Genomic DNA, 25,363 nt, shown 5'->3' with positions numbered 1-25,363 from the left:
TCGCTGCTCGGGATGGAGACTAAGAATGCCGAATAAAGGCTTGTATTTGGGTCTGTTCCTTGCGGTCGTATGGATTCTGAAGATGGCGCACCAATAAAATTGTTTCATTTCATAATAATGTTGCCGTTTTGGTGTTTTTATAGTTTTATTGTCAGTCACAGCATGTCGGAGAAAATGCTTTTTGTGGCCTATGGCAAACAAAGTAAACATTACATGACAAGTAAAGGTTAAACGATTTCAAATGTTATTTATTTTAAAGGTCCCATGACATGCTGCTTTTTGGATGCTTTTATATAGGCCTAAGTGGTCCTTAGTACTGTATCTGAAGTCTGTTTCCCGAAATTCAGCCTTGGTGCAGAATTTCACCCAGTCCCACAATGAGCTTTCCTTAGGACGTGCCATTTCTGTGTCTGTAGCCTTAAATGCTAATGAGGAGGAGAGAGGCGGGGCAAGGTGAAGGGTGGGTGTGTGGCCTTAACCAGCTTGCACCAGCTTGCGCTACCATGCGCTAATGTTGACAGTGGATGTATCACAATGGCTGGTAGACACACAGTCATTCAAGCTTTTCAGTTTGACCAAGAATCTGATCTGGATGGAGAAGCACTGGATGAAGAAGTTGCAACTCAGCGGCTACAGCAGGACGTCTCCGAATGGTTAGTTTAAAATATTGTGTCTGGATACGGTACTTTAGTTGGTTTACAGTGGGGCAAAAAAGTATTTAGTCAGCCACCAATTGTGCAAGTTCTCCCACTTAAAAAGATGAGAGAGGCCTGCAATTTTCATCTTAGGTATACCTCAACTATGAGAGACAAAATAAGAAAAATAAAATCCAGAAAATCACATTGTAGGATTTTTAAAGAATTTATTTGCAAATTATAGTGGAAAATAAGTATTTGGTCAATAACAAAATTTCATCTCAATACTTTGTTATATACCCTTTGTTGGCAATGACAGAGGTCAAACGTTTTCTGTAAGTCTTCACAAGGTTTTCACACACTGTTGCTGATATTTTGGCCCATTCCTCCATGCAGATCTCCTCTAGAGCAGTAATGTTTTGGGGCTGTCGCTGGGCAACACGGACTTGACATTGAACTCCCTCCAAAGATTTTCGATGGGGTTGAGATCTGGAGACTGGCTAGGCCACTCCAGGACCTTGAAATGCTTCTTACGAAGCCACTCCTTCGTTGCCCGGGCGGTGTGTTTGGGATCATTGTCATGCTGAAAGACCCAGCCACGTTTCATCTTCAATGCCCTTGCTGATGGAAGGAGGTTTTCACTCAAAATCTCACACTACATGGCCCCATTCATTCTTTTGTTTACACGGATCAGTCGTCCTGGTCCCTTTGCAGAAAAACAGCCCCAAAGCATGATGTTTCCACCCCCATGCTTCACAGTAGGTATGGTGTTCTTTGGATGCAACTCAGCATTCTTTCTCCTCCAAACACGACAAGTTGAGTTTTTACCAAAAAGTTCTATTTTGGTTTCATCTGACCATATGACATTCTCCCAATCCTCTTCTGGATCATCCAAATGCTCTCTAGCAAACTTCAGACGGGCCCGGACATGTACTGGCTTAAGCAGGGGGACACGTCTGGCACTGCAGGATTTGAGGCCTTTGTTACTTTGGTCCCAGCTCTCTGCAGGTCATTCACTAGGTCCCCCCGTGTGGTTCTGGGATTTTTGCTCACAGTTCTTGTGATCATTTTGACCCCACGGGGTGAGATCTTGCGTGGAGCCCCAGAACGAGGGAGATTATCAGTGGTCTTGTATGTCTTCCATTTTCTAATAATTGCTCCCACAGTTGATTTCTTCACACCAAGCTGCTTACCTATTGCAGATTCAGTCTTCCCAGCCTGGTGCAGGTCTACAATTTTGTTTCTGGTGTCCTTTGACAGCTCTTTGGTCTTGGCCATGGTGGAGTTGGAGTTGGACTGTTTGAGGTTGTGGACAGGTGTCTTTTATACTGATAACAAGTTCAAACAGATGCCATTAATACAGGTAACGAGTGGAGGACAGAGGAGCCTCTTAAAGAAGAAGTTACAGGTCTGTGAGAGCCAGAAATCTTGCTTGTTTGTAGGTGACCAAATACTTATTTTACCGAGGAATTTACCAATTAATTCTTTAAAAATCCTACAATGTGATTTTCTGGATTTTTTTTTTCTTCTCATTTTGTCTCTCATAGTTGAGGTATACCTATGATGAAAATTACAGGCCTCTCTCATCTTTTTAAGTGGGATAACTTGCTGTCCAGGGAGAGGGCTCCGAGCTCGGTACTTACCCCCGAGCCCAGGGTACTCCCCCTGTACGGGGAGAGGGGTCCGAGCTCTGCATTTAGCCTGGACCCAGAGCGCCCCCCCCCGGTGTAGGAACAGGCTGAAGGTGAGGAGTCGGGGTGGTGGAGGGATGCTGAAAGACTAGAGCTGATGGAGGTAAGACTGCTTTGCTTATTTATAGGGGTTCTCTCTCGAGCTGATTGGACAGATGGTGTGATTGCTGATGATGAAGTGGCTGCGTTAATTATCTGCGCGTGCTCCTCCCGAAATTTGTTAATGAAACATCACTTCTAGCCACTGGGGGACCATAGGCAGGCTAGGGGAACTCATATTAATGTTAAAAAAAAACTCATAAAGTGAAATTTTCATGCCATGGGACCTTTACGGTTTAAAGTGAAGTCTTGTTTAACATTTATGTAGGCCTATTATTGGAAACCAGCTCGCAGCAGAAATCACACAACATAATGAAATGTTATCATTTCAAGTAAACGGGTAAACAATTTAATGATGCAATTGAAAACAAGGTAATTGATATGACAACTAAAAACAACTAATAAAGTTAATGCCGCGATTTCAAATTTTCAATATTCATAAGGATTAATTTTTAGACGTACGTTTTGTACGTTTAGATGCTGAAAATACGTCAGTATTGTACGTTTTAGTGCCTGTAAAAACGTAAGAATGTGCGTATTTTACGTAAAATACATAGGAATTATCATGAGATCACGTTGCACTGTGAGACAGGAGAGATCCAGACAGAGGTGCACCAATTGATTTAAATTGGTAACAGTGAAACTGTATGTCTCTGATTGATTTAAATTGGTATTACATCAACAAATTCACAAACATTATAAAGAACTTTACAGCCATGACTTAAGAGGAATAAAGATAATACTTTGAGAGGGACAGACAGCAGCACTGGCTGCGAGATATGTGTGGATGTGCCACAGCCTGAAAGACAGCAGGTTTCCCTACGGTCACAGTGACCCTCAGCCTGTGTGTGTTTGTTAAACACTGTGGTATGAAATGTTCACACATGTTCTAATTTATTACACTGTTTATTTGGGTTTAAATTGTTATAATGTTTTCTTCCATTATTTTGATCATTTCATTGTTATTATATTTCTCCACATATATTTCAAGCTTTGGCAATATTGTATTTTTTACAGTCATGCCAATAAGGACATTTTTTTTTAACTGAATCGAATTGAACAGAGAGAGAACATCAGACAGCCTGAAAAGCGACTTTCACGACTTGTTTTATAATGCTTTGGCATTATTGTGTGTAAACACAATCATTCCAATAAAATATCCTTCTTTAAACTGAACTGAAAATTGAATTGACAGAGTTGGAGAAGGGGGCCTTTATAGCACGCGTGTATAGTTTACTCCATTATTAGGCTAGGCTATATTTAGAGTAGGCTATACATCGTTATAGCGGATAGAAAGCAGGACAGAAAATGTGCCATCATGCCAAAGTGCCCATATAACAAGAGTTTGAAAAGATGCTGCGATTAAAAGCACACAATTCTCACCTCCGTTTTGGATTCCCATGACAGCCTTAGTTTTCTAATCCTTATAGGCTACTTTAAATAAGAGAAGCTGCTGCGAATTTCCCGCTTTAAAATGTCAGACTTTAGAAACTTGTACATAATGAGTCACAGAAATATGTACACCTTTAGTGACGTTGTTAAAGTCTGTCCAAGAGACATTGAGTTTTTTTTGTTTGAGCTTATAAGACAGCTTTCGTTTTGCTCACAGTGCTACATGAGTCATTACAGAAGTGGTGCAAAATGCTGTCCCCAATATTTGTTTTTTAAAATGAGACATTTTTAAATATTTTTAAAATAAGACTATTCTGTCCTCTGCATGCGTGTGTGTCGAGCATGCATATACAGATAGCCAAACATTGCAAGGAGATGACTGATCAGCTTCAATGACCACTCAGATGATTGAGTAAATTTTCTCTTTACTTTTGCTTGAGTGCAATCATGTAGTTCAATCTCCGTTACATTCTTTTGTGAAACTGCAAAATAAATACAATGCTTACTTAAATAAAACAAACAAAATACAGTAACACATTAATTATACGTTTACATTTACATTGGTAAACTGCAGTAACGTTAGTTATACTGAACTTTGAATGTAAATATAGTGCATGTGAAAGGCTAGCATGCTTCCAACATTTATAGCTCTTAACAAATACAAACAAAGTATAAAAATTACCGAATATAAACGATAAACTTACAAGCAAAGCTTCTTAAGGGTTTTACACAACAGAAGGAAGAAGATGAAAGAAACACGCAATCTCTCTGCTGCGAGATGGCCGCTGTGCTTTTCGTGCTTTTAGGCTATGAAGCATAACAAATAAAGTTTTGTCGAACTGGATTTTAACTCAACCTATGTCAAACAGCGCCCTCCAGTGGGCAGGAAGAAGTATTGTTAGACATGGCATAATACTCCCCGTCTGGTATGAAGTATAATACCACTTTTAATTTTTTTTGTTAGTGAATATATGTTCACCGGGTAGTTTAAGACATAAGCAAGATAACCTCTGTAATAGGTCGTAAGAATGTTTTAACAGTACCACTCTTAGTGACTTTCAGTTCCAGTTTTCTGACTTTGCCATCTAAGTCTGGGATAGCTTTGGTGACCAGAGCCATTGGCCATTCGTTCCTTTTTACCTGATCGTCTTTCAGAAGGACCAGGTCTCCTTCTTTGATATTTGGTTTGCTGTCTTGCCATTTCTTACGAGGCTGAAGGGAAGCAAGGTATTCTCGTCTCCACCTTCCCCAAAACAAGCTGGCAAGATACTGCACTCTTTTCCATTGTTTCCGATACAGATCAGCGTTCTCGAACGATCCTGGAGGTGCGGATGGGGTACACACCTTTTGGGAGAGGATCATTGTTGGAGTGAGGAGAAGAGGTGACTCGGGGTCAGTAGAAATGGATACAAGAGGTCTTGCGTTGATAATAGCACATACTTCAGCCATTAGAGTTGACAGCATTTCGTGAGTCAGATGCGAGGAGCTGATTTGAGGAAGCATGGAGTCCAAAATCCGTCTTGAAAGTCCGATCATCCTCTCCCATGCTCCCCCCATGTGAGATGAATGAGGTGGGTTAAAGATCCATTTGCAACCTTCATCACTGAGGTATTTTGTCACACTGGGATCTTTGGAAGAGACCACAAGCATGTTCAGCTCTCTGCATGCTCCTGTGAAATTAGTACCGCAGTCGGATCGTATAATCCTTGCCGGGCCTCGAATGGCAAAGAACCGGCGAAGTGCGTTAATGAAGCTTGATGTGTCCATTGACTCTATCAGTTCGATATGGATGGCTCGCACTGATAGACATGTGAAAATTACCGCCCATCTTTTACTGTAAGCATGGCCCCCACGGGTACGGCGTGCTGATACATTCCAAGGGCCGAACACGTCTAAACCGACATTAGTAAAGGGTGGCTCCATGCTGATGCGGTCAGGAGGGAGGTCTGCCATTTTTTGATCGGCTGTTTTACCTCTCTGTTTGCGACAAGTGATGCACTTGTAAAGGATGCCACTGATGCGTCTTTTTGCTCCAACTATCCAGAATCCTCCAGCGCGGATTGCTCCTTCTGTAAAGACTTAAACAAGTAGTGGCATGTGCTCGCACTTCTACGTCCGTATCTGGGTGGATAAGATTATAGGGAGCTTCTTTCACAGGAATGGATGCTGGATGTTGCAGAAATGACGGACCAGTGAGCCAGTTTGTTTCAATTAGGCGGCATACAGTGACTGGTCTAGTAGCAATATCAGCAGGGTTTTGTGAGGTTGGAATGAACCGCCACTGCTCTGGGTGAGTGAATTTTCTGATTCTCTGCACTCTGTTGCTGACGTACACGTAAAACCGTCGGGTCTCATTGCAGATGTACCCCAGAACTACTTTACTGTCCGTGTAGAACAACAGGGTGTCAGGGTTGATGTCTAGTTCTTGGACAATTTGTTCTGCTATTTCGACTGCAAGGACGGCCGCGCACAGTTCAAGTCTGGGAATTGTATGTACTGTCTGAGGGGCTAGCTTGACTTTTCCCATAATGAACCCGACATGACACATTCCGTCACGATCTGTTACTTTCAAGTATGCGACTGCGGATATGTTCTGAACAGATGCATCCGAGAAGACATGAATCTCCTTTCTTACTGAGTGAGAAATGGACATTGGAGTGTAGGTTCGGGGAATTCTGAGCTGCTCTAAGTCTTGCAATGAGTCTTTCCACAGGTTCCATTCTACTTCCTTTTCGGTTGCAAGGGGGGCATCCCAGTCTGACTTTGTGTTTGAAAGTTCACGGAGTAGCAGTTTCCCTTGGATGGTAATTGGCGCAACCATGCCGAGAGGGTCAAACAAACTGTTTACAGTCGCCAGGACTCCTCTGCGTGTGAATGGTTTGTCACTGAGGTTGACATGGAATGTGAATGCATCGTTCTGAAGATCCCAACTCAAGCCGAGACTGCGCTGCAAAGTGTCTAGATTCAGATGTTTCAAGTCTTTAGCATAGTCGGCTGGAGAGAATGCGTGCATCACAGCTGAGCAGTTGGATGCTATTTTGTGGAGTCTTAGGTTAGAAATTGCGAGCATATCTTTGGTAGCCTTAAGCAAACTTATTGCTTGATTGATGGAGGGAAGTGACTTAAGTCCATCATCAACGTAAAAGTCTCTTTCGATGAAACGTCTCACATCTGCACCAAACTCAGCTTCACCGTACAAGGCAGCACGCCTAAGGCCGTAAATGGCAACAGCTGGAGAGGGGCTGTTGCCGAAGACATGGACTTTCATGCGATATTCTACCATGCTTTCAGACATATCATTGTTCTTGAACCACAGAAAGCGGAGAAAGTTCCTATGATCTTCCCTGACGACAAAACTGTGGAACATTTGCTCTATGTCCGCAGTGATGGCTATTGGCTCGTGCCTAAATCGCAGTAGAACTCCTACTAGACTGTTGTTTAGATCGGGGCCCGTTAGCAGTACATCGTTCAAAGACACACCATGGAACTGGGCACTGGAGTCGAACACTACGCGGATTTGTCCAGGCTTGCGTGGGTGATACACACCGAAGGAGGGTAAGTACCAGCACTCCTCCCCTGGGTTCACAGGAGGAGCTGGCTCAGCATGGTCGTTATCAAAGATCCTCTGCATAAACTCCACGAAATGCTCTCTCATCTCGGATTTCTTACGTAGAGTGCAACAGAGAGAGTTGAAACGACTCAGAGCTTGCTCTCTGTTGTTTGGAAGGCGTTGTCTGAGTGAACGAAAAGGGAGGGGTGCTACCCAGCTATTAGTGTCATCCATATACATTTCTTTGTCCATTAACTGAATGAACTGCCTATCCTCAACTGAGGGGGCTATCTTTTCATCATCTTTCGTACTTTCGAAGATTGAGGTGGCTGATGGGCTGGGAGCAAGCTGAGGAAACAGAGAGGCTTTAACACTTGGATGTGCAGTTAATTTCTCCTTGAGGTAGAGCTTATTGGGACATGGGCTAAAGCAGGATGGACGCCCATCTTCTAGAATGTTGGTGCGGTAAACACTCACAGTTGAGGGCTTGTGAGCAGCACCAAGACAGACTTCGCCGACCACAACCCAGCCAAGGTCTAGTCTTTGAGCATAGGGAGCATTTTGTGGCCCATTGCGTTGCTCTCTTACCTTATGGACTTGAAGGATATCACGTCCGAGAAGGAGAAGTATTTGGGCATTTGGATCTAGAGGAGAGATGAGATGAGCAATAGATTTGAGATGTGGGTGGTGTTTTGCTGCTTCAGGAGTGGGTATCTCCGACCTGTCCTCAGGAATGCAGTTGCACTCAATGAGCGTAGGGAGTGGGACTGACAGACTGCCATCTAGAGGGTGTGCGATGAAGTCCCTAGCTCGCCTCCCAGACATTTCTGTGACCCCAGCGCACGTGTGCAGGGTGTAGGGAAATTCTGTACTCTTGATATTGAAGAGGTCGAAGAACTCAGACCTGGCAAGTGAACGATTACTTTGATCGTCAAGTATAGCATAGACATTCAGTGATTTGTCTGGCTCTCCCTTGGGGTGAACTTTGAGACAGATTTTTGAACAAGATCGTGAACTATTAGTACCTCCACAGACCTCTGTGCATTTAGAGTTAATGGAAGGGTTTGAACTTTCCTTCTCCCCGCCATGCTCTGCGTTGGGTACTTTTAGCATCCATGGAGGTGGTCCAGGATGAAGAGCTGTGACATGTTTGTTGCTGCCACACTCTGTGCACTGTATGCTTACATCACAGTCTTTGGCAACATGGTCGCTCGAAGAACAACATCTGAAACAGAGATTATGCTCCTTCAAAAACGCTTTTCGTTCCTCAATACTCTTAGCTCTGAAGGCTCTGCATCGTTTGAGGGGATGGGGGTTTTTGTGAATGGGGCACTGTCTGTTGATATCTGGATTACTATTCAGTGAATCGGTAGAGCTGGTTCTTTGTGCAATCTCAGTTTTGTGAGTAGAGATAAAGCTTTTCAGTGGTCCGCCTCTTTTCACTGAAACGTCTGGCTTTACAGGGGCAGTCGAAGATAAGTGGAACATGAAACTTGGGTCGTTGCGTATGTAGGCTTCCCTGCATACAAAATCTGTGAAAAATGAGAATGGAGGAAATGGTACCTGGAACTGAAGCTTGTATTAAGACCCTTGGGACATCCACTTCTCTTGGAGGTTAGGAGGAAGCTTGTTGACAATAGGTGCCACACCCCGCGCTGTGTCTAGAAAAGAGAGCCCAGGTAAGAAGCCTCCAGTCTTTGCTGACTCCACCTCCTTGAGAAGATCTGCAAGTTCTCTTAACTTTTGGGGTTCTTTGTTGCTGATTTTAGGGAAACAGTCCAGCTTATCAAAAAGTGTTCTCTCAATTATTTCCACACTCCCGAAGCTTCCTTCTAGACGGGACCATGCCATTCTACAGCCAGCTGCTGGATCGGCGACATGAACCGCTCTTACTCTCTTAACTTGTTCTGAAGACTGTGGTCCTAACCACCTTATCAGAAGATCAAGCTCCTCGCTAGGGGTGAGCGATAGTCCTTCTAGAGCATTAACAAATGACGACTTCCATGCAAAGTAATTTTCCGGGCAATCGTCAAACTTACTAAGCCCCGAGTTAACAAACTCACGACGCACAAGGTATCTAGCGATTTCACTCATACCTATGTGGTCTGAAGAGGATGGCTGTTGTGTTGTACTGCTGAGGTAGGGAGTCTGAGGTTTGTTAGATTTCTCAGAAACAGGAACTTGTCCATATCCTTGGTTACGAGAGAACGATATGTATGGCAGGTTAACAGGAGTGTGCTGGGGAAATGATAGCTGTCTGCTGGGCATTCTAGGCTGACTTACTTGGTATGGTTTGGAAGTAGACATGCGTGTCAATCTGCCAGCATCTTGTGGGACATGGCTTGTGGCAGTCATGGTGGGCAGTGCAGGCGTTGTCATGAACTGTTCGTGATCACGGGAGTCAAGTTCTGCTTTAACGGGAGGAAGACAGTGAAAACTTGACCCAGAAAGACTGTCCACATAGTCCTTTGTGCGCTTTTCAGCGGTCTCCGGTGGATTTGCTGTGGCGTCAATTGCCATATCAATTTCTCCTGACTCTATCTCTGCTTCCAGAATTTCGGCCTCTTTTGCTGTTGCTGCAACCTCCTTTTTATGCTGTAGAGATAACAGTTCAGATTCCAGTTTAGCCTTTTCTAGCAGTACCTCAGCCTCTCTCTCGACAAAGGTTGTACGTGCTCTCATTGCTTCCGCTTTAGCCCGCGCTCTGGTAGCTGCCATGCTTGCTGTGGATGATCTTGAGCTCTTGGAAGATGCAGATATCACTGACCTGGTTTCCAGTCGACTGAGTGAGACGTTCAATGTCTGTGGCTGCTCCTCAGCTTTCTCTTTAACTTCCATCTTGAATCAGTTGCGATGGCTGAAATAACTGGATAGCTGTTCTTCTTGTAAGTGCTGTGTTCTACCTTTCGTGTTGATGCTTTTTCACTATTCTGTCCTCTGCATGCGTGTGTGTCGAGCATGCATATACAGATAGCCAAACATTGCAAGGAGATGACTGATCAGCTTCAATGACCACTCAGATGATTGAGTAAATTTTCTCTTTACTTTTGCTTGAGTGCAATCATGTAGTTCAATCTCCGTTACATTCTTTTGTGAAACTGCAAAATAAATACAATGCTTACTTAAATAAAACAAACAAAATATAGTAACACATTAATTATACGTTTACATTTACATTGGTAAACTGCAGTAACGTTAGTTATACTGAACTTTGAATGTAAATATAGTGCATGTGAAACGCTAGCATGCTTCCAACATTTATAGCTCTTAACAAATACAAACAAAGTATAAAAATTACCGAATATAAACGATAAACTTACAAGCAAAGCTTCTTAAGGGTTTTACACAACAGAAGGAAGAAGATGAAAGAAACACGCAATCTCTCTGCTGCGAAATGGCCGCTGTGCTTTTCGTGCTTTTAGGCTATGAAGCATAACAAATAAAGTTTTGTCGAACTGGATTTTAACTCAACCTATGTCAAACAGCGCCCTCCAGTGGGCAGGAAGAAGTATTGTTAGACATGGCATAATAAAGACACATACACAACTGACACATTTACAAAAATCAAGTTCATTATCATTAGCCTACTATAAATATCGAAATGATATAACATCAATACGCATGTATGTAAAAACTATATCAACCTGTTTGGGCTAGTCTTTTGATTTTAGTGGGGAGTTTGGGCACTTTTCAACTGGTTAGACTGAGAGACCATAAACCTGGTTCAGCAGGGTTTTTCTTTAGCAGGATGATCTTACAAATTGTGAATTTATGAACACAAAACATGGGCCTAGTATTTTCGAATTATATATTAAATATATAATTTCAAACTGCTAGTGCAGCGGGGAAGATTATAGGCACTGATTTACACTATTTTAACATTGCTTTCAATTATTACCGGTGCCAGATATGGCTACACATTCAAGCATTTCATACTGAACCTAAACGGATCACACTTTAACAGCAGATTTATTTAAAAACAACTTACAGTCATATATACAATAAATATGATTTTTATTTGCAAAAACAATACTTACATTTGCCATTACAGTAACACTTCCATCACAAATTGTGAGCATAACTGTCGCTCCCGCTTCACAGCAAGCAGCGCTCGTGCTAAAGCAAATTACCTTCACCGTCCGTGTTTTGACTTCGAACCAGCTTTGGCGAATGCAAACTATTATTTTTCATCGGTCCAACATCCAGCCGTGCAAGAAAACACGCAACTGAGATGTGATCAATAAGGGAATTCTTCTTTCACTATTGTAATGTTGTTAAACATTTTACATGCAAGTAAGCTACTTCTAGCGTAGCCTATTCTTAACCTTAGACCTTTTTGAAACACAAAATGACCAATAAAAAAAGTGTCAAGCACAAAAAGCATCCCATATTATATATATATATATATATATATCCTATGTGGACAGGATTACTTTTTCAGGAGTAGATGGAGTAATGTAATTTTACCACAAGACGTCTGTAATATTAATGGCCAATTCGCACGGGATAAGAAAGCTTAGTAAAACTACCAGAATTGGGAGGGGTGACTCGATTTAAGCACCTCCCTGTCGAGGCTACATGCCAAATGGCTTCCTGTGCATACTAAGTTTCTTATTATATATTTATAATGTGTTGCTTATGTTAGTTAGGTCTGGTCAAACAATATATAAATTAAATTAATTCAGTTCTGACTGGATTCTGTTATTAGGCCCTTACCTAAAGCTAACAGAAGTTTCATGCCAGGAAATTATGGAATATTTACGTGCTTGTTTACAACTGGTCTTTCTGCACAGGATTAGCATTACCTGAGGTCATTTTTCTGGACCTTTTTAAAAGGTAAAAGTCACCATAATCTTTACTGACACTGACCATAATGATTACTGAGATTACCCATTCGGATGGGACTAAAATCACTGAGAAGCTCTGGTAATAATTACTTTACCTTACCTCTCCGTGTAAAACTAATCCTGTCCGAATAGGGCTTTAAATGGACCTAAACAAAATTAGGTCTGTTTTGTGCACTTGAGCTCATACAACTATTTGACCTATTTGACCTGATGCAAGAAAAGTACACTGTCTTTGGTGGTTGGCAAATGAGGTGGTCACATTTCCTGAGGTCTGAATCCATACATCCAACGACTCCAAAGAGGACAGGGTTTGGTCTGCTGAGAATACACAGGCACTAAGCAGTAGTGACCGCATCATGTGCGGTCAGCATAATTCAGTAACAGTGCCTCTTTGGAGACAGCTTGAGGGAAGTAGATCAATCTTGCCAGTCTTTTAAATGCTTTAAATGTTGGTCCAAGAATTCTGTTGTTTGGCTGCTCATCCATTCGTCAATAATTATCATCTACATAGGAAAGATGTGGAGACCTCATGAGGTATAAGCATGTATGTCTTAGTTACATTATTAATAGTTCATTTATAGATTATTTATTAATTACTACACTTGCAAAAAAATATTGAAGGTGTTTTTTTTTTATTTACTCAACAATAATGAAGACAAAAACTACATGACTATAAACAATTTGAACTCACTGTTGATGAAAATGGTATACTGCTGTCTAACAATACACTAACAATGTTTTTACTATAGAAAAAAGAAAATGTAGAAATAATTGATTCAAATAATCCAGTAACATGTTGAGGACTGACACACCGAGTTGAATGCTGGTAAACTCCACATTTTTACCGGCGGGTTAATTATAGAAAAAATGTATGATTAATCTACTTGAGCCACAACATGAACATGCTATTATTTATACTTGAAGAGATGATAAATCCAATGCATAATGTTGCTTTAAAACACACACACACACACACACACACACACACACAAAGTAGGTAGCATTTATTATGCTATTTTTCATGAGCTTAGGTTTTCAAATACTGTTTAATAGTTAATTTGTCTCACCTCAGTGCAGAAAGCCAGTCTCACCACGGACGGACAGAGCTTTGGCCTCTGAATAGTGGTGATGTTTCTTCCACTGAAAATTTTATTTCTGGTAAAACATTACATACAGAAATTGTTTTTTGCCACAGTGTTACATGGTGTTTATTATGAATAAGTAACACTTGATGATACATACCAGTCTCATCAGGTCCACGGCAGCGCAGCAGTCTCCAGACCCTTCTCAGATGCCTCAACAGGCCCTCAAATATCCCACCTGCGATAAGATAAAATCACAATATTTCTCTGTAGCCTAGGTGGAATCCCTCCGGTTCTGCTCAATGTTGCCAATTTAGCGACCTTGTCGTTAGATTTAGTGTCGTTTTATACACCTTTTAGCGACATTTTTTTCCAAAAGAAAAGAGGAGCATAGCTTTCAGTTAAAATAGAAAAAATGACCATTTTATATGTAGTCGATATATACAGCACAGCCATTGTCTTTATCTTATGTATGTGATTTTGTCATTCGACGTCTCCATTATAAATCAGGATTTTAGTGCAGATTAACAGCTTGGAAGAGAAAGCAGCCGGTTATGCAGTCTAATGGGCCGCGTTTCAGTCACTATTTCATATTCATCTCGTTGTCTGACAACAGAAAAAAAGAAAAAAGAAATGGCCTAAATGAAAACAGTTTTAATTTGAATTTGGCTGTATTAGAAAACGTCGTTCAGCAATGTTTTGCGACTTTTCGAGCATGCTTTAGTTACTTTACTTTCAAAGGAGCTGAGAGGCAGCCATTCAGGTTGCATTCAGGCGCGCTGTTCCCGCAAGGCGCGCGTCTGTCAGTGCTGGCTGAGGCAGCGTGAGATTATGCACACCGCTTAGACTACTAGCCGGCTTCCGTTACACAGGCGAGCCAGGCGATCGCTTTGCTATTAAACATCTTTAAAGACAGACCGAACTATAAACTAGACCAATAAGCCAGGATGTAAATTTGAATTTCCGATAACAGGTAGCTCAAGTTTCTCACTAATATCCACAAACTGCAACTATTTCGATGTTATTTTGCATTTACTCACATCAACACCGAGATACTTACAGTAGAATAATAACTTAAGTTAATAACGTTACTGTCTTTAGGCCAATTACACCACACCAAGACCCTCGAGCCTGCGCAAACCAGCGCGCCGGGCGCTCAGACATCCCAAAATCAGCACGTTCAATCGGCGAAAAAAAGCTCAAAAACCGACACGATTTCTGTCTGCGTCTGTCGGAGCAGTGTAAATTGATTCTTCAAGTACAAAACAGGACAGGTTAAACAGTGATACGAGATGATGAGCGGCACACGCGCCGGTGTTCATAAACATGATTCCGGTTTACGAACGTTTTCTTAAGTTTAAACCATATTTCTCACCTCTGATGTTGGTTTCCATATCATTAGTCTTAGGTGTTGCGATCAACTTGTTCAGTTACTCTTTATGAACTTAGGCAGCAGAAAAAGTCCCAAAGTCAGTCAGTCGGTCGGTGCAGCAGTGTCCGCGAAGGGGGCGGGATCAGGCAGATCGAGACGTTGAATGGTGTATAATTCTTCCCAGTCACGTGAAAGAAAATATCACAGTGAGCTTGTCAACTAAACACCACGGTCCTCAAACCGTCAGCGAAACCTCGCCGGAAACTTCATCCTGCCCCAATCAGATTGACACGCCGCGCGCAGCCTGGAGACAGATCTCAGCTTGTTCACAATGCAATAAACAACTGATGTTTGAAAAAGTACAACGTTTTCTTTACTCAAACACTGTGTGTGTAAAGGCTAATGTTTTTGTGTGTTTGAAGAGAGGAGAAGAGCATTTACTGTCTAGTTGTAGCCTATACTTTTGTACGTTTTAAATATAGCGCTTCATCGTTTATATAACATTTGGGCTAAGCGTATTAAACAAGAAAAACTAAGTGCCCAGCTACATTAAACGTTATAACCTGTAAGTTGATGAAAGCGATGCACTTGCTGCCTCAGCCATGATAGACAAAACATGATCTTCTCCGTCATTCGCTTGTCTCTTATTCAAATTATCTGATTTTACAATACTACTAAACCTGAAGATATATATATAAAAAAATAAAAATCGAAAGTGATGCAACACCCATATAATCAGATATTGGACTTGAAATGAGATCAATGGATCATCTGACCACAACTCTTTTTTTTTTTTTTTGGCTTTGCTGGCTAAGCTAAGTGCGTTTTATATGAACACACAATTAAAGCAACCAGCATAATATTAACACCAAAATGTCGAGGGTCAAGAGCCCAACAAAAAGAAACACTGGTCTCTTTGATGGTGATTTCAAACAAAACAATAAAGCATCTAAACCTTTGTTAATTCTCAACAAGAGCTTCTCTAGAAGTCTGACAGAAATAAAGTCCATCTGATGTTGTTTGTGGAGTTGTTTAATCTGATTTTGAGAGATTTAATGTCTTTTATATCAGTTGATTTCATCTTCGGCTGTGGCTGAAGTCAGTTGTAGTTCTTGTGTTTCTCTTTCCTTTGGTGATTCTTCTTGATAACAGCAGGTGTCCATCATTACTGATCAATCATCACATAATTATCTTCTTAACTCAACACTGCTTCAATGCTATTTGAACACTCTCACTGTAAAAACTAAAGGTTCCTGGAGGCACCTTTTGGGGTTCTTCACTTTGCCACTGTGGCGGAACCCTCTGTAGAGCCTCTAGGCACCCTTTAAAAAGGGGTGGTTCTCTGAGGAACTTTTAACGGTTCCTGGAGGAACCCTTTAATTAAGAATGGTCAGGAACCACCTTGGTGCTTCGAGGCACCATTTCTCAATTTCAGTTCTTTAATATTTGTTCCCAAATAAATGTGACTCAAATATCTTAGAACTTTAAAACAATCATACCTCAAAAATAGTACAATTCAAATGAGCAAATGTAATGTACATCGCAGTCAATAACATTCTTTCTTGTTCTAAATAGAGGTCACATATTGGGAAAATTCACACAGAAAGTTAAGAAATTGATAAGCCTCAAGACAGCTGTAGGTAGCTTGATGATCTCCTCCTGAATACCCAACAAATAGCAGCAGAAAAATAGTACACTTTGCTGTACGTTTAACAGCTTTTCTGTATAATGTTGAATAGAACAAAGGCACTTATAAGGTGAAATCATGTTGGTAGGTTCGTCAGCAAGTAGCTCCTCACCATCAGGAAAATCTGCAGTGCTGCTCTCACCAAATGGGTCTCCATTACCACAGTTAGTGTAAGATTCTGTGTAGTTCGTTGAAAAAGGAGGGATTTACATAAAATTTAATAACAAAATATTGACATTTATTCATTTAGCACATGGTTTTATTCAGAGTATCTTAAAAATGAGTATTTTGTTATATTGGTGTACTGATTAATGGTTGTGGACTAGTTCAATGCAATATCTATTGCAATAACACACAGTGTATGTATATTTGAATGTATTTATGTATGTATGTGTTCGTGTGTATGTATATATACACAGGTGCATCTCAAAAATTTGAATATCGTGAAAAAGTTTTCTGTAACTTGTTTCAAAAAGTGAAACTTTCAGATATTCTAGATTCATTACATGTAAAGTAAAACATTTCAAAAAAATATTTTTTTTGTTTTAATCTTGGTGATTACAGTTTACAGATCACAAAAGCCAAAAATATTTACATTTGAGTTGAATTAAATGACCATCCCTACAGTACAAATTCCGTGTGTCTGCAGCAACACACATTAAAGCCTGAACAATAGTTTGGTGAGCTGTCGAACATGGTTCACTTGGAGCTGTAATGATTTGTTTTGCTAGAGACAATAAGATTGATGATTTGAATAGAAATAGCTTTAACTGCAGCAATCCAATACTGGATTTTTGACTTGAGCTGTAAGCTCTAATCATCAAAATTAAAACAAACAAACAAAAACTTTTGAAATGTTTTACTTTACTTTACATGTAATGAATCTAGAATATATGAAAGTTTCACTTTTTGAAATAAGTTACAAAAAAACACTTTCACGATATCCTAATTTTTTTTTTTTGATGCACCTGTGTGTGTGTGTGTGTGTGTGTATATATATATATATAGTGTGTGTGTAAACCTCAAAATGCACAAACTCAGACTTACCTCAATTAATCATATACCGTCCAGCACAGCAGGATCAGGAGCAAGGCTCGGATTTCTCAGAAGAATATAAAAGTGGAAAAAAATAAAACATATAAACTATAAGTAATTGAATGTTTTAGATCGGTTTCTGATGTTTCTCCTCAATTGTTGTTATTTACACACCTTCAAAAGATGAGCTAAGTCCAAAGAGATCACTTTATTGTCAGCCAGCAACAGACATCAGCAGCTCCAGCAGTCCACTACAGAGCCATATTCATGAAACATACGTCTTCATTAACTGCTAAAAAAACAAACAAAAGAAAACATGGATAAATTATAAACTCTTTAATTCAATTCAGTGTAACATTAATATTGTATATAAGACTGGATTCATATATAATTTTGGATTAACGTTAGGCCTCACTCTGAAACACTTTCAGTTATTTCAAAGTAAAAAAAAAAAAAAAAATAGGTCTACTTACATTAGTGCTGCTCAGTGAACCCTGTTAAATGTATAGGTTCTGAGGAGAGAAAAGGACAAAAACAGTTTTTTTCTGTAAGTTAAATGAATCGAAAAATAAGCTATTAGATAGTCTACATGTAATATGGATGGGTAACGATTAACAAACGTAAACGACAACAAATTAGTTCAGAAAAGAAGACAGTTACAATGACTAAAAGTGAACATAATGAACAAAGCTGACTAAAAATCGCCGTTTGTGATTTAATACTCTCCATTTCGCCCCACTAAGTTCATTATGATAGCTAGCATCGCGGCTATTAAATTAGCGGTTAAAATGGTATACAACAAACATTTAAATATAAAAACATACAGTTAAGCGTGTCAGTACAGAAATTTGTGTACAAATAGTAAATCTGTATATTTATTTTGGAGAATTTACTCACCTTTTGTTAGACAGTCCTGCGCTGTGGTTGTTTCTTTGAGGAGAGGAACCGTTAATGATACTTTGTATTTGAAATCGCACTTGCATGTGCGCGCGCGAGCAGACAGCAGGTGCGCGAGGACATTTTCTTCTTCCTGACAACAGCATACTTTTATTATATTAATTGTTAAACAATTATTTCTGAATAATTGAAAGTTATTTCATTAGGGAAATAAAAATATAAATATTACACTTGTACTGATTGTTATAATTAGTGTATTTTTAATCAAATGTGTTGAGCCATATTTAGTTCAATAATATTTTTAATGTTTGCTTTAAAGTTTCAGGGAAAACAATATCTACCTTCAAATAATTTTACATTTCTTTCTAAACTAAAAACTATTTTTCAGTTATTGCAGTATTTAAGTTATACAACAAAGGTATTTAAAATCCAACAAATGGAGGCATAAAAGTGCAATCTGACAGAAAGAAATAAAGAAAATAATCTGTAATACCATGGTGTAGCCACTGCCTGTATGGCCTTGTGTGTATATTCCCTATTGCTGAAAACAGTGTTTTCAGACATAATTTTTAGATATACGTGGCTGATTTGTAGATTTTGCATGTCCCTTTTTTTGACAATTTGTAAGACTATTTAGTCTTTTCTAATCATGCCCAAGTTTTTTGTTTTCACATGCCAAGTGCCACAAAAGTGATTACGTTCCATACCATTCCAAAAAAGTAAATAATAATAATAATAATAACAACAATAATAATAATCAGTCCTATTTCATTTCTGTCACATGAATCTCTGGGTTCCTCCAGATGCTGGCTTATACAAGTCAGATCTTCCAGGAACCATTTCAACGTTAACAGATCTTACAAAAACCCTTTTAAAAAATTTGAGTTCCTCCAGGAACCTCCAGAGCACTTTGAGGTCTCTGTGTAATGAAAGGGTGACTCCAGAACCTCAGAACTGGAAACAAAGTGCTTCAAGGATCCCATAAGTTCTTGCAAGAACTGCAAAGAATGAAATGGTTCCTCCAGGAACCCGTTATGAAAAAAAGAGCTTTGAGGCACTTAAATTACATTTTGAAGTTCCTCGAGTACTCAAAGGGATATTTGAGGCACCTTTAGTTTTTACAGTGTGTAGTGTGGAAACACATGAACACTGAGCAGTGTGGGGACTTTTTTGTGAATTATTACATAAATCTTACCCGTTTCATTCACGTATGACTGATGGATATGAATCACATTAAGTTTATTGATTTGTTTATGTTAAAACTATGTAATTTAAATGGATGGAAAATTGTTATGCAATTGAATTACATAAAATGTAAATTTAGACCGAATCATTTTTTTAGTGCAGGGGCTTCAAACTCAGTTCCTGGAGGTCCGCAGCCCTGCAGAGTTTTGTGCCAACCCTACTCCAACACACAAACCATGTAGTTTTCAAATAAGCCTGAAGGAACTGATTAGCTGGATCAGGTGTGTTTATCTGGGGTTGCACCTAAACTCTGCAGGGCTCCGGCCCTCCAGGAACTGAGTTTGACACCCCTGCTCCAGTGCAATGTAAATAAATGCAGCAAAATGGATTTAGATAATTAAACTTTATTTGTTCAAAGCATGTAACACTGAGGCTGTGTGTGATAAGTCAGATGATGCAAAACACACAAGCAAAAAACAAACATGCCATACAGCCAATTTCCTTACAGAAATCAGTTTTGCATTCATACAACTTTTGATACTTTATATACTGAGATTTCTTTAAATATCTGGCAACTTCATAATATATAAAATCCATAATGTAAAAACTAATTTAAACAGCGCTTAGAACAGTTTTCTTTACAAAGTCTAAATAAGCAAAATAAGGAGAAACTGAGCTTAAGTTTAAGTGCAGACAAAGTATAACAACTAACAATATATAACTCTAAAAACATGAATTCTAAACAGGGCTGGTGAACCAATGAGGCCAGCACAGGTCTTCATTAGACCAGTCATAAACCTTTAGGACAGGATTTCACAACTCCCGAAAATCGTGCAGTGTGTTTAGGGCTTTAGGACAAGCAGCAGGTGAAGAGTGTTTAACACAGGCTTTCACCAGATGACAAAGTGAGAGGACAGATTTCAGTTAGTCATTATTCCCAGTATGAAGGGAAGTTTCACAACATTATTGTGCAACATTATCATATTTTGGGGCTGAATCAAACAAAGCAACCAGTGTTCTGTTAAAACAACCCACAAGTAATAATAAATAAAGGGTAACATGAATTGTCTACTGTGACATATCATCACTGCCAGTGCCTTTGTTGGTACTGATTGGTTTGGATATGGTTTGTCACTAATTTACTGGCCTTTTAATTTCCCTTAAATCCCACTGGACAGGTTTTTAATATGGGTGTGTATATTAGCAGAAAGGGCCCCTAAACTGTTGGTTTTATCACCACCAAGAGGGCTACATTTAAATGTTACTATTTAAATCTATCCATATCCAAACTTGGTTGATATTTTAGAAATCACTGAGTTTTAGAGTATAGGTAGAAATAATAAATAATAATGTATCTAATTTTATCTCCACATATTATTAATTACATATTCAATTCTCAGAATGTAAACAATCATGCTCATGCCCTGAATGACTATTGTTCTTGATGACTACTGTGTAACATAGCCTTTACTGCCTCTTTTTTTCTCCCATTGTAACCAAAACTGTTTGGTTAGTATCTTAAAATCATAATTTTTTGTTTCCCACACAAAAAAGTAAATGACAGAATTTTCATTTTTGGGTGAACTATCCCTTTAAGAGGTTCAAGTAGAACAGCATAAATAATGTAACGGCAGTGGTATAATCCATTAAGTTCTAGTCAAAATCATTTACTATCATTAACACGGACAGGAATTATTTGAATTTGGAATGTTGTGACGTACATTCCCAGAAGAAAACTCAGGACTACAATCGATGTAGTTCAGAAACAGATACAGAGAATAAATCATTTTGGAGTAGACAGTGTGCTCTGTTACTTCTTTTCAAGCACAATGAATGAATGAATGACTTCTATTCAAGCACAAACAGCAACATTATGCTCTAAAGGAAATTGAAGGTGTAAAAAAGCATAATAGTATTTGTTCTTATCTTCATGAATGTGGATTATTCTAAGTGAGGGAATGTTTACCTGCAGGTAATAAATTACATAAAACATCCCCATAAGGGTTTCTGAGAGGTGCATTCTCACCTGAGAGCACACAAAGCAAGATGTTTCAGTGATTTCATGAAACAGTAGTACCCATCTAAAATGTAACAGTGGAGAGATGCTTCATTATCTTCAAGTTGACAGGCTGATGATCTAATGGCCTATACCAGCTAATGCTGGGTACACACTAAAAGATTTTTAAAATCTTATAAGATCTTCAAAATGTGAGAGACCACAAACACAAGGACAAAAAATCCTAGATTTAACAGTTTTGCTCCTATAGTGTGTGGTGTGCCGTGATGTTCCCCCCACACATCAGGATTTCTGATCGCATATATTCAGCATTGAATATTTACGATTCGCGATCGGGGCGCCTCCGACATTCTTCCGAGCAGATTCAGTCACTCTTTAACACACCACAGGAAAATCTGATAAGATAATCTTTAAGGTCATTGCACACTGAGTCCGAACTTTTCGCGTGCGTTTTTCAGTTTTTTTCGTATTCCTCATCCTTTCCTATCAAATGCATGCTTACAGATGCGAAAACGCAGAAAATCGAACCTGATCGATTCATATATATGTACATATACATATGAGCTATTATACAAATACAGATTCCCCATTCGGCCGCTCCAGGCATGTAGATGCGGCCGCCATCTTGGAACGGTCAACTTGACGTCATTCACCATACTGTAGATTCGCACAGAGTCGTTGGGTTTGCAGACCATCGGCTTTGCAGGATTGTGGCATCTTTCGAATATTCAGTGATTACTATGGTGAATAACATCAAGCTGACCATTACAATGGCTTACGTATAGCGGCCCATAGAAACAGTCGCTAATGAGTGTGACGACCCCTGTCGTCTTTTCATGGAACTGCCGCTGAGTCCGCAAATTACCTTGATTGGCAGTCGTTTGAAACACCGGTTTGTTATTAGATGCTTTGTTAAAAGAGGCCTCCGCTTGGGTCTGAGAGCTGACTTTGGTTTTGGACTTTTGGTTTGGTTGGCTTTTGTTTTGGCACCTTCAACACTGCAGCACACTACATTCCCTTACATTCATGCATCTTACATTACACCCTGACATTACTGACGTTTTCCAATTCATGATTGTTTCTTTATAGTTTCTTTATTTTTCTATGTGGTTTCAGTCCTTAAATAAATTATATTTTGAGTCAACATTTTGGTTTCGCGTGTGTCCTCTGTTTGTTGCTTCCCTTGAGCCATGGGTCGTAACAAATTGGGGGCTCGTCCGTTTGTTTAAATTATTTTGTTAAGCGCGTTTGGTTTTGAGTATTGTTTGATAATTTGAGACACACGTGAGTTAGTTTGTGCCAAAGTAAATTAGTCGCCATGGAATGTCGCCAGGTGGTGAGTAATTATGTTGTGCAATGTTGTTTGAAGGAGATTTTCCCTGTTAGGCATAGCGGCACGTTTCTTTTGAGATGTGTCGAGTTTGTTGTTTTTCTGTAGTGTTGCGGTGAACGTGGGTAGTAGTATTTATCTCGGGAGCACATCCGTGGTGTTGAAGGCGTCGCTGGTGTTACCAGTTGCGTTTTTCACCCAGCGGGCTACAGTGCGTAAGTACCCCCCACAAATAATCGCATGAAGACTAGGGTTGAGGTAGGTAGTTGTTGGAATATAGGTAGAGGGAAAATTCTCGTTATTTAATTGCACATTATAATTGATTTTTGGCGATTGTTTTCATGGCTGATGTTGATTTCTTTAATTCGCCTTCTTGTAATCTTTTGGAAAAATGCACAAAAGAACAATTATTAAAAATTGCGGATAGGTATGAAATCGTAATTTCTGATAAGAGACTCAAAGAAAATATTAAAGTAATTTTAAGGACAAATTTGATTGAAAAGGTATTTTGAAAATGGAAGAGTCTGGATCGGTTGTATCTTCCTTGCAGACTAATCTGTCATTTGAACAACAAAAGGAATTATTGCTTTTACAGATGGAGCATGAGAGATTGAAACATCGTTCTGAACAGGGTAAAATCGAGTTGGAAAAGGCAAAGTTGGAATTAGAAGCTCTCAAATTGAATGTGATGAAGGAGGGTAAATTTTCTAACTGCGGAAGAACAAGGTATGTCTTTTTCACTCGTTTCAAGTTTAAAACTTGTTCCGAAATTTAATGAAGAAGATCCTGACACTTTTTTCACTCTTTTTGAACGTGTGGCAGAATTAAGAAACTGGTCAGATGAGAATCGTGTTGCGCTGTTACAGTGTGTTTTGATTGGGAAAGCGCAAGTTGCTTTTTCTTCTTTGTCACTTGACGATTGTAAGGATTATGACAGAGTTAAAACTGCAGTTTTAAAATTATATGAGTGTTCCTGAAGCATATAGACAGCGTTTTCGATTACAGAAGAAAGAAGAGTGGCAGTCTCATCTGGAATTTGTGCGTGACCTTAGAAAACACTTTAATCGTTGGTGCACAGCAGTAGGTGTTAAAGCACTAGATGATTTAAGTCACTTAATGATTTTAGAGCAACTTAAAAATTCAGTTCCTGGTCGAGTTGCGACATACATTTGTGAGCATAACGTTGACACGCCCGAGGAAGCGGCTGCATTGGCAGACGATTTTGTATTGACGCACAAAACTGTTTTTTCTGATTGGCGTGCTCATGAGATGCAGGGTGCTGTGCCTGTAAGGTCTTCGCCTAAAGGCAGTCATGTTTTTATGGGGAAGTTTGATCGAGATAAAATATGTAATTATTGTCATGAGAGAGGACATTGGAAGGCAGACTGTTTTGTTCTTAAAAATAAATCTAAACGTCTTGCACAGGGTTCACACGTGAAGCCCACAGTTCTCGTGGCACCAGTGCAGGTTGGGAAAAGTCAATCTATGGAGAAGGAAGAACCTGTTGATTTTATTTCTTCTTACACTCCTTTTGTTACTGAAGGGTTTGTGTCTCTTGTTGGAGGGAAAGAGGTCCCTATTAAGGGACACTGAAGCAATAGATTCGTTCATCTTGGAATCCGTTTTGCCTTTTTCCTCGCACTCCTATATTGGGGAGAATGTATTAATTCGGGGAATAGGATTAAATACTTTGTCTGTGCCACTCCATAAGGTAGAGATCCAGTCTGATTTGGTTCAAGGACAGGTGTTAGTGGGAGTACGACCTGCTTTGCCAGTGGACGGAATTCATTTGATTCTGGGAAATGGATTAGTAGGTGAGCGTGTGTGGGCTAATAGTTCAGGGTTTCCTATTGTTAATTCTAAAATTACAACCACTAAGGAGTTGGATCTTTTGGGCCAGGATTCTGTGCGTGTTGTGACTCGGGCAAGGAAATATGAAAATGCTGAATTGTGTGGTGAAAAGACGCGTACTCAAAAGGATGGCCAATCTGGAATGTGTACTAATGTGTCAATGCCTGATTTGTCTGCCTTGTCTTTTCCTGTCTCTGCAGTGGAATTGGGGAAGGAACAGCGCAGTGACTCTTCTTTGGATGACTTGTTTCAAAGTGTTGTTTCTCCTATGGAAGTGGATAACGTGGCTCGTGGCTATCTTGTTCACGATGGGGTATTGTTAAGGAAATATATTCCTCACAAGGATGATTTTGTTGGGGACCCGGTGTTCCAAGTGGTCGTTCCTGCTAAGTATCGGTCAATGATGATTGAAATTGCGCATGATCAATTAGGCCATCAAGGGGTGCGTAAAACTTACGATCGCTTGTTGCGATATCTTTTGGCAGCGTTTGAGCGAGACATTTCTGCTTATATTAAAAGTTGTAAGACCTGCCAACTAACCAGCAAACCGAATCAGGTGTTGAAACCTTTCCCTTTGCGACCAATTGAAGCTACTGGTGAACCTTTTGAACATCTCATTGTGGATTGCGTAGGGCCACTACCTCGTTCCAGGACTGGGAGTATTTATTTGTTTACGGTTATGTGCCTAAATAC

At 39.7% G+C, this 25,363-nt stretch overlaps 2 protein-coding genes and 2 long non-coding RNA genes across 9 annotated transcripts in view; all 4 read right to left on the bottom strand.

The window, feature by feature from the left end:
* Nucleotides 1-3,641: 3,641 nt before the first annotated feature.
* On the bottom strand, nucleotides 3,642-5,770 carry LOC131535868 (uncharacterized). The gene is made up of 2 exons (XM_058768380.1): nucleotides 4,522-5,770; nucleotides 3,642-4,299 (listed from the first exon to the last, which is right to left on the bottom strand). Exon 1 carries the CDS (start codon nucleotides 5,768-5,770, stop codon nucleotides 4,805-4,807), a length of 966 nt encoding a protein of 321 aa, XP_058624363.1. The 3' UTR covers nucleotides 3,642-4,299; nucleotides 4,522-4,804.
* A 16-nt stretch (nucleotides 5,771-5,786) lies between these two features.
* LOC131535867 (uncharacterized) lies at nucleotides 5,787-10,953 on the bottom strand. Its single transcript, XM_058768379.1, has 2 exons — nucleotides 10,688-10,953; nucleotides 5,787-10,465 (listed from the first exon to the last, which is right to left on the bottom strand). The coding sequence occupies exon 2, from the start codon at nucleotides 8,853-8,855 to the stop codon at nucleotides 5,787-5,789; it is 3,069 nt and encodes a 1,022-aa protein (XP_058624362.1). The 5' UTR covers nucleotides 8,856-10,465; nucleotides 10,688-10,953.
* Nucleotides 10,954-11,799: 846 nt separating this feature from the next.
* LOC131536924 (uncharacterized) overlaps nucleotides 11,800-25,363 on the bottom strand; it is a 33,652-nt gene continuing 20,088 nt past the window's right edge. Inside the window, exons 1-4 of one of the 2 annotated variants that reach the window (XR_009270142.1) lie at nucleotides 14,672-15,072; nucleotides 13,457-13,534; nucleotides 13,282-13,369; nucleotides 11,800-12,717 (exon numbers count right to left, since the gene is read on the bottom strand). This is a non-coding gene — a long non-coding RNA (uncharacterized LOC131536924). Of the gene's footprint in view, nucleotides 12,718-13,281; nucleotides 13,370-13,456; nucleotides 13,535-14,671; nucleotides 15,073-25,363 lie in introns of those variants that run through there. The other variant, XR_009270141.1, reaches the window with a different exon arrangement.
* On the bottom strand, nucleotides 15,597-23,297 carry LOC131536923 (uncharacterized). Of its 5 annotated transcripts, none has more exons than XR_009270137.1 (4): nucleotides 18,288-23,297; nucleotides 17,864-17,902; nucleotides 17,403-17,682; nucleotides 15,597-16,533 (listed from the first exon to the last, which is right to left on the bottom strand). It is a non-coding gene; the product is annotated as an uncharacterized LOC131536923 (long non-coding RNA). The 5 variants fall into 5 exon arrangements; XR_009270140.1 differs by having other exon boundaries at nucleotides 17,403-17,679; XR_009270139.1 differs by having other exon boundaries at nucleotides 17,864-19,644; nucleotides 19,821-23,297.

The sequence above is a fragment of the Onychostoma macrolepis genome, chromosome 03 (genome assembly GCF_012432095.1).
Source record: "Onychostoma macrolepis isolate SWU-2019 chromosome 03, ASM1243209v1, whole genome shotgun sequence".
Lineage (NCBI taxonomy): Eukaryota > Metazoa > Chordata > Actinopteri > Cypriniformes > Cyprinidae > Onychostoma > Onychostoma macrolepis.
This window is presented reverse-complemented; position numbering and strand designations above follow the sequence as displayed.

Excerpts from the sequence above, each read along its gene's own strand:
- LOC131535868 (XM_058768380.1), bottom strand. The coding sequence starts at position 5,770 with ATGGCAGACCTCCCTCCTGACCGCATCAGCATGGAGCCACCCTTTACT.
- LOC131535867 (XM_058768379.1), bottom strand. The coding sequence starts at position 8,855 with ATGTTCCACTTATCTTCGACTGCCCCTGTAAAGCCAGACGTTTCAGTG.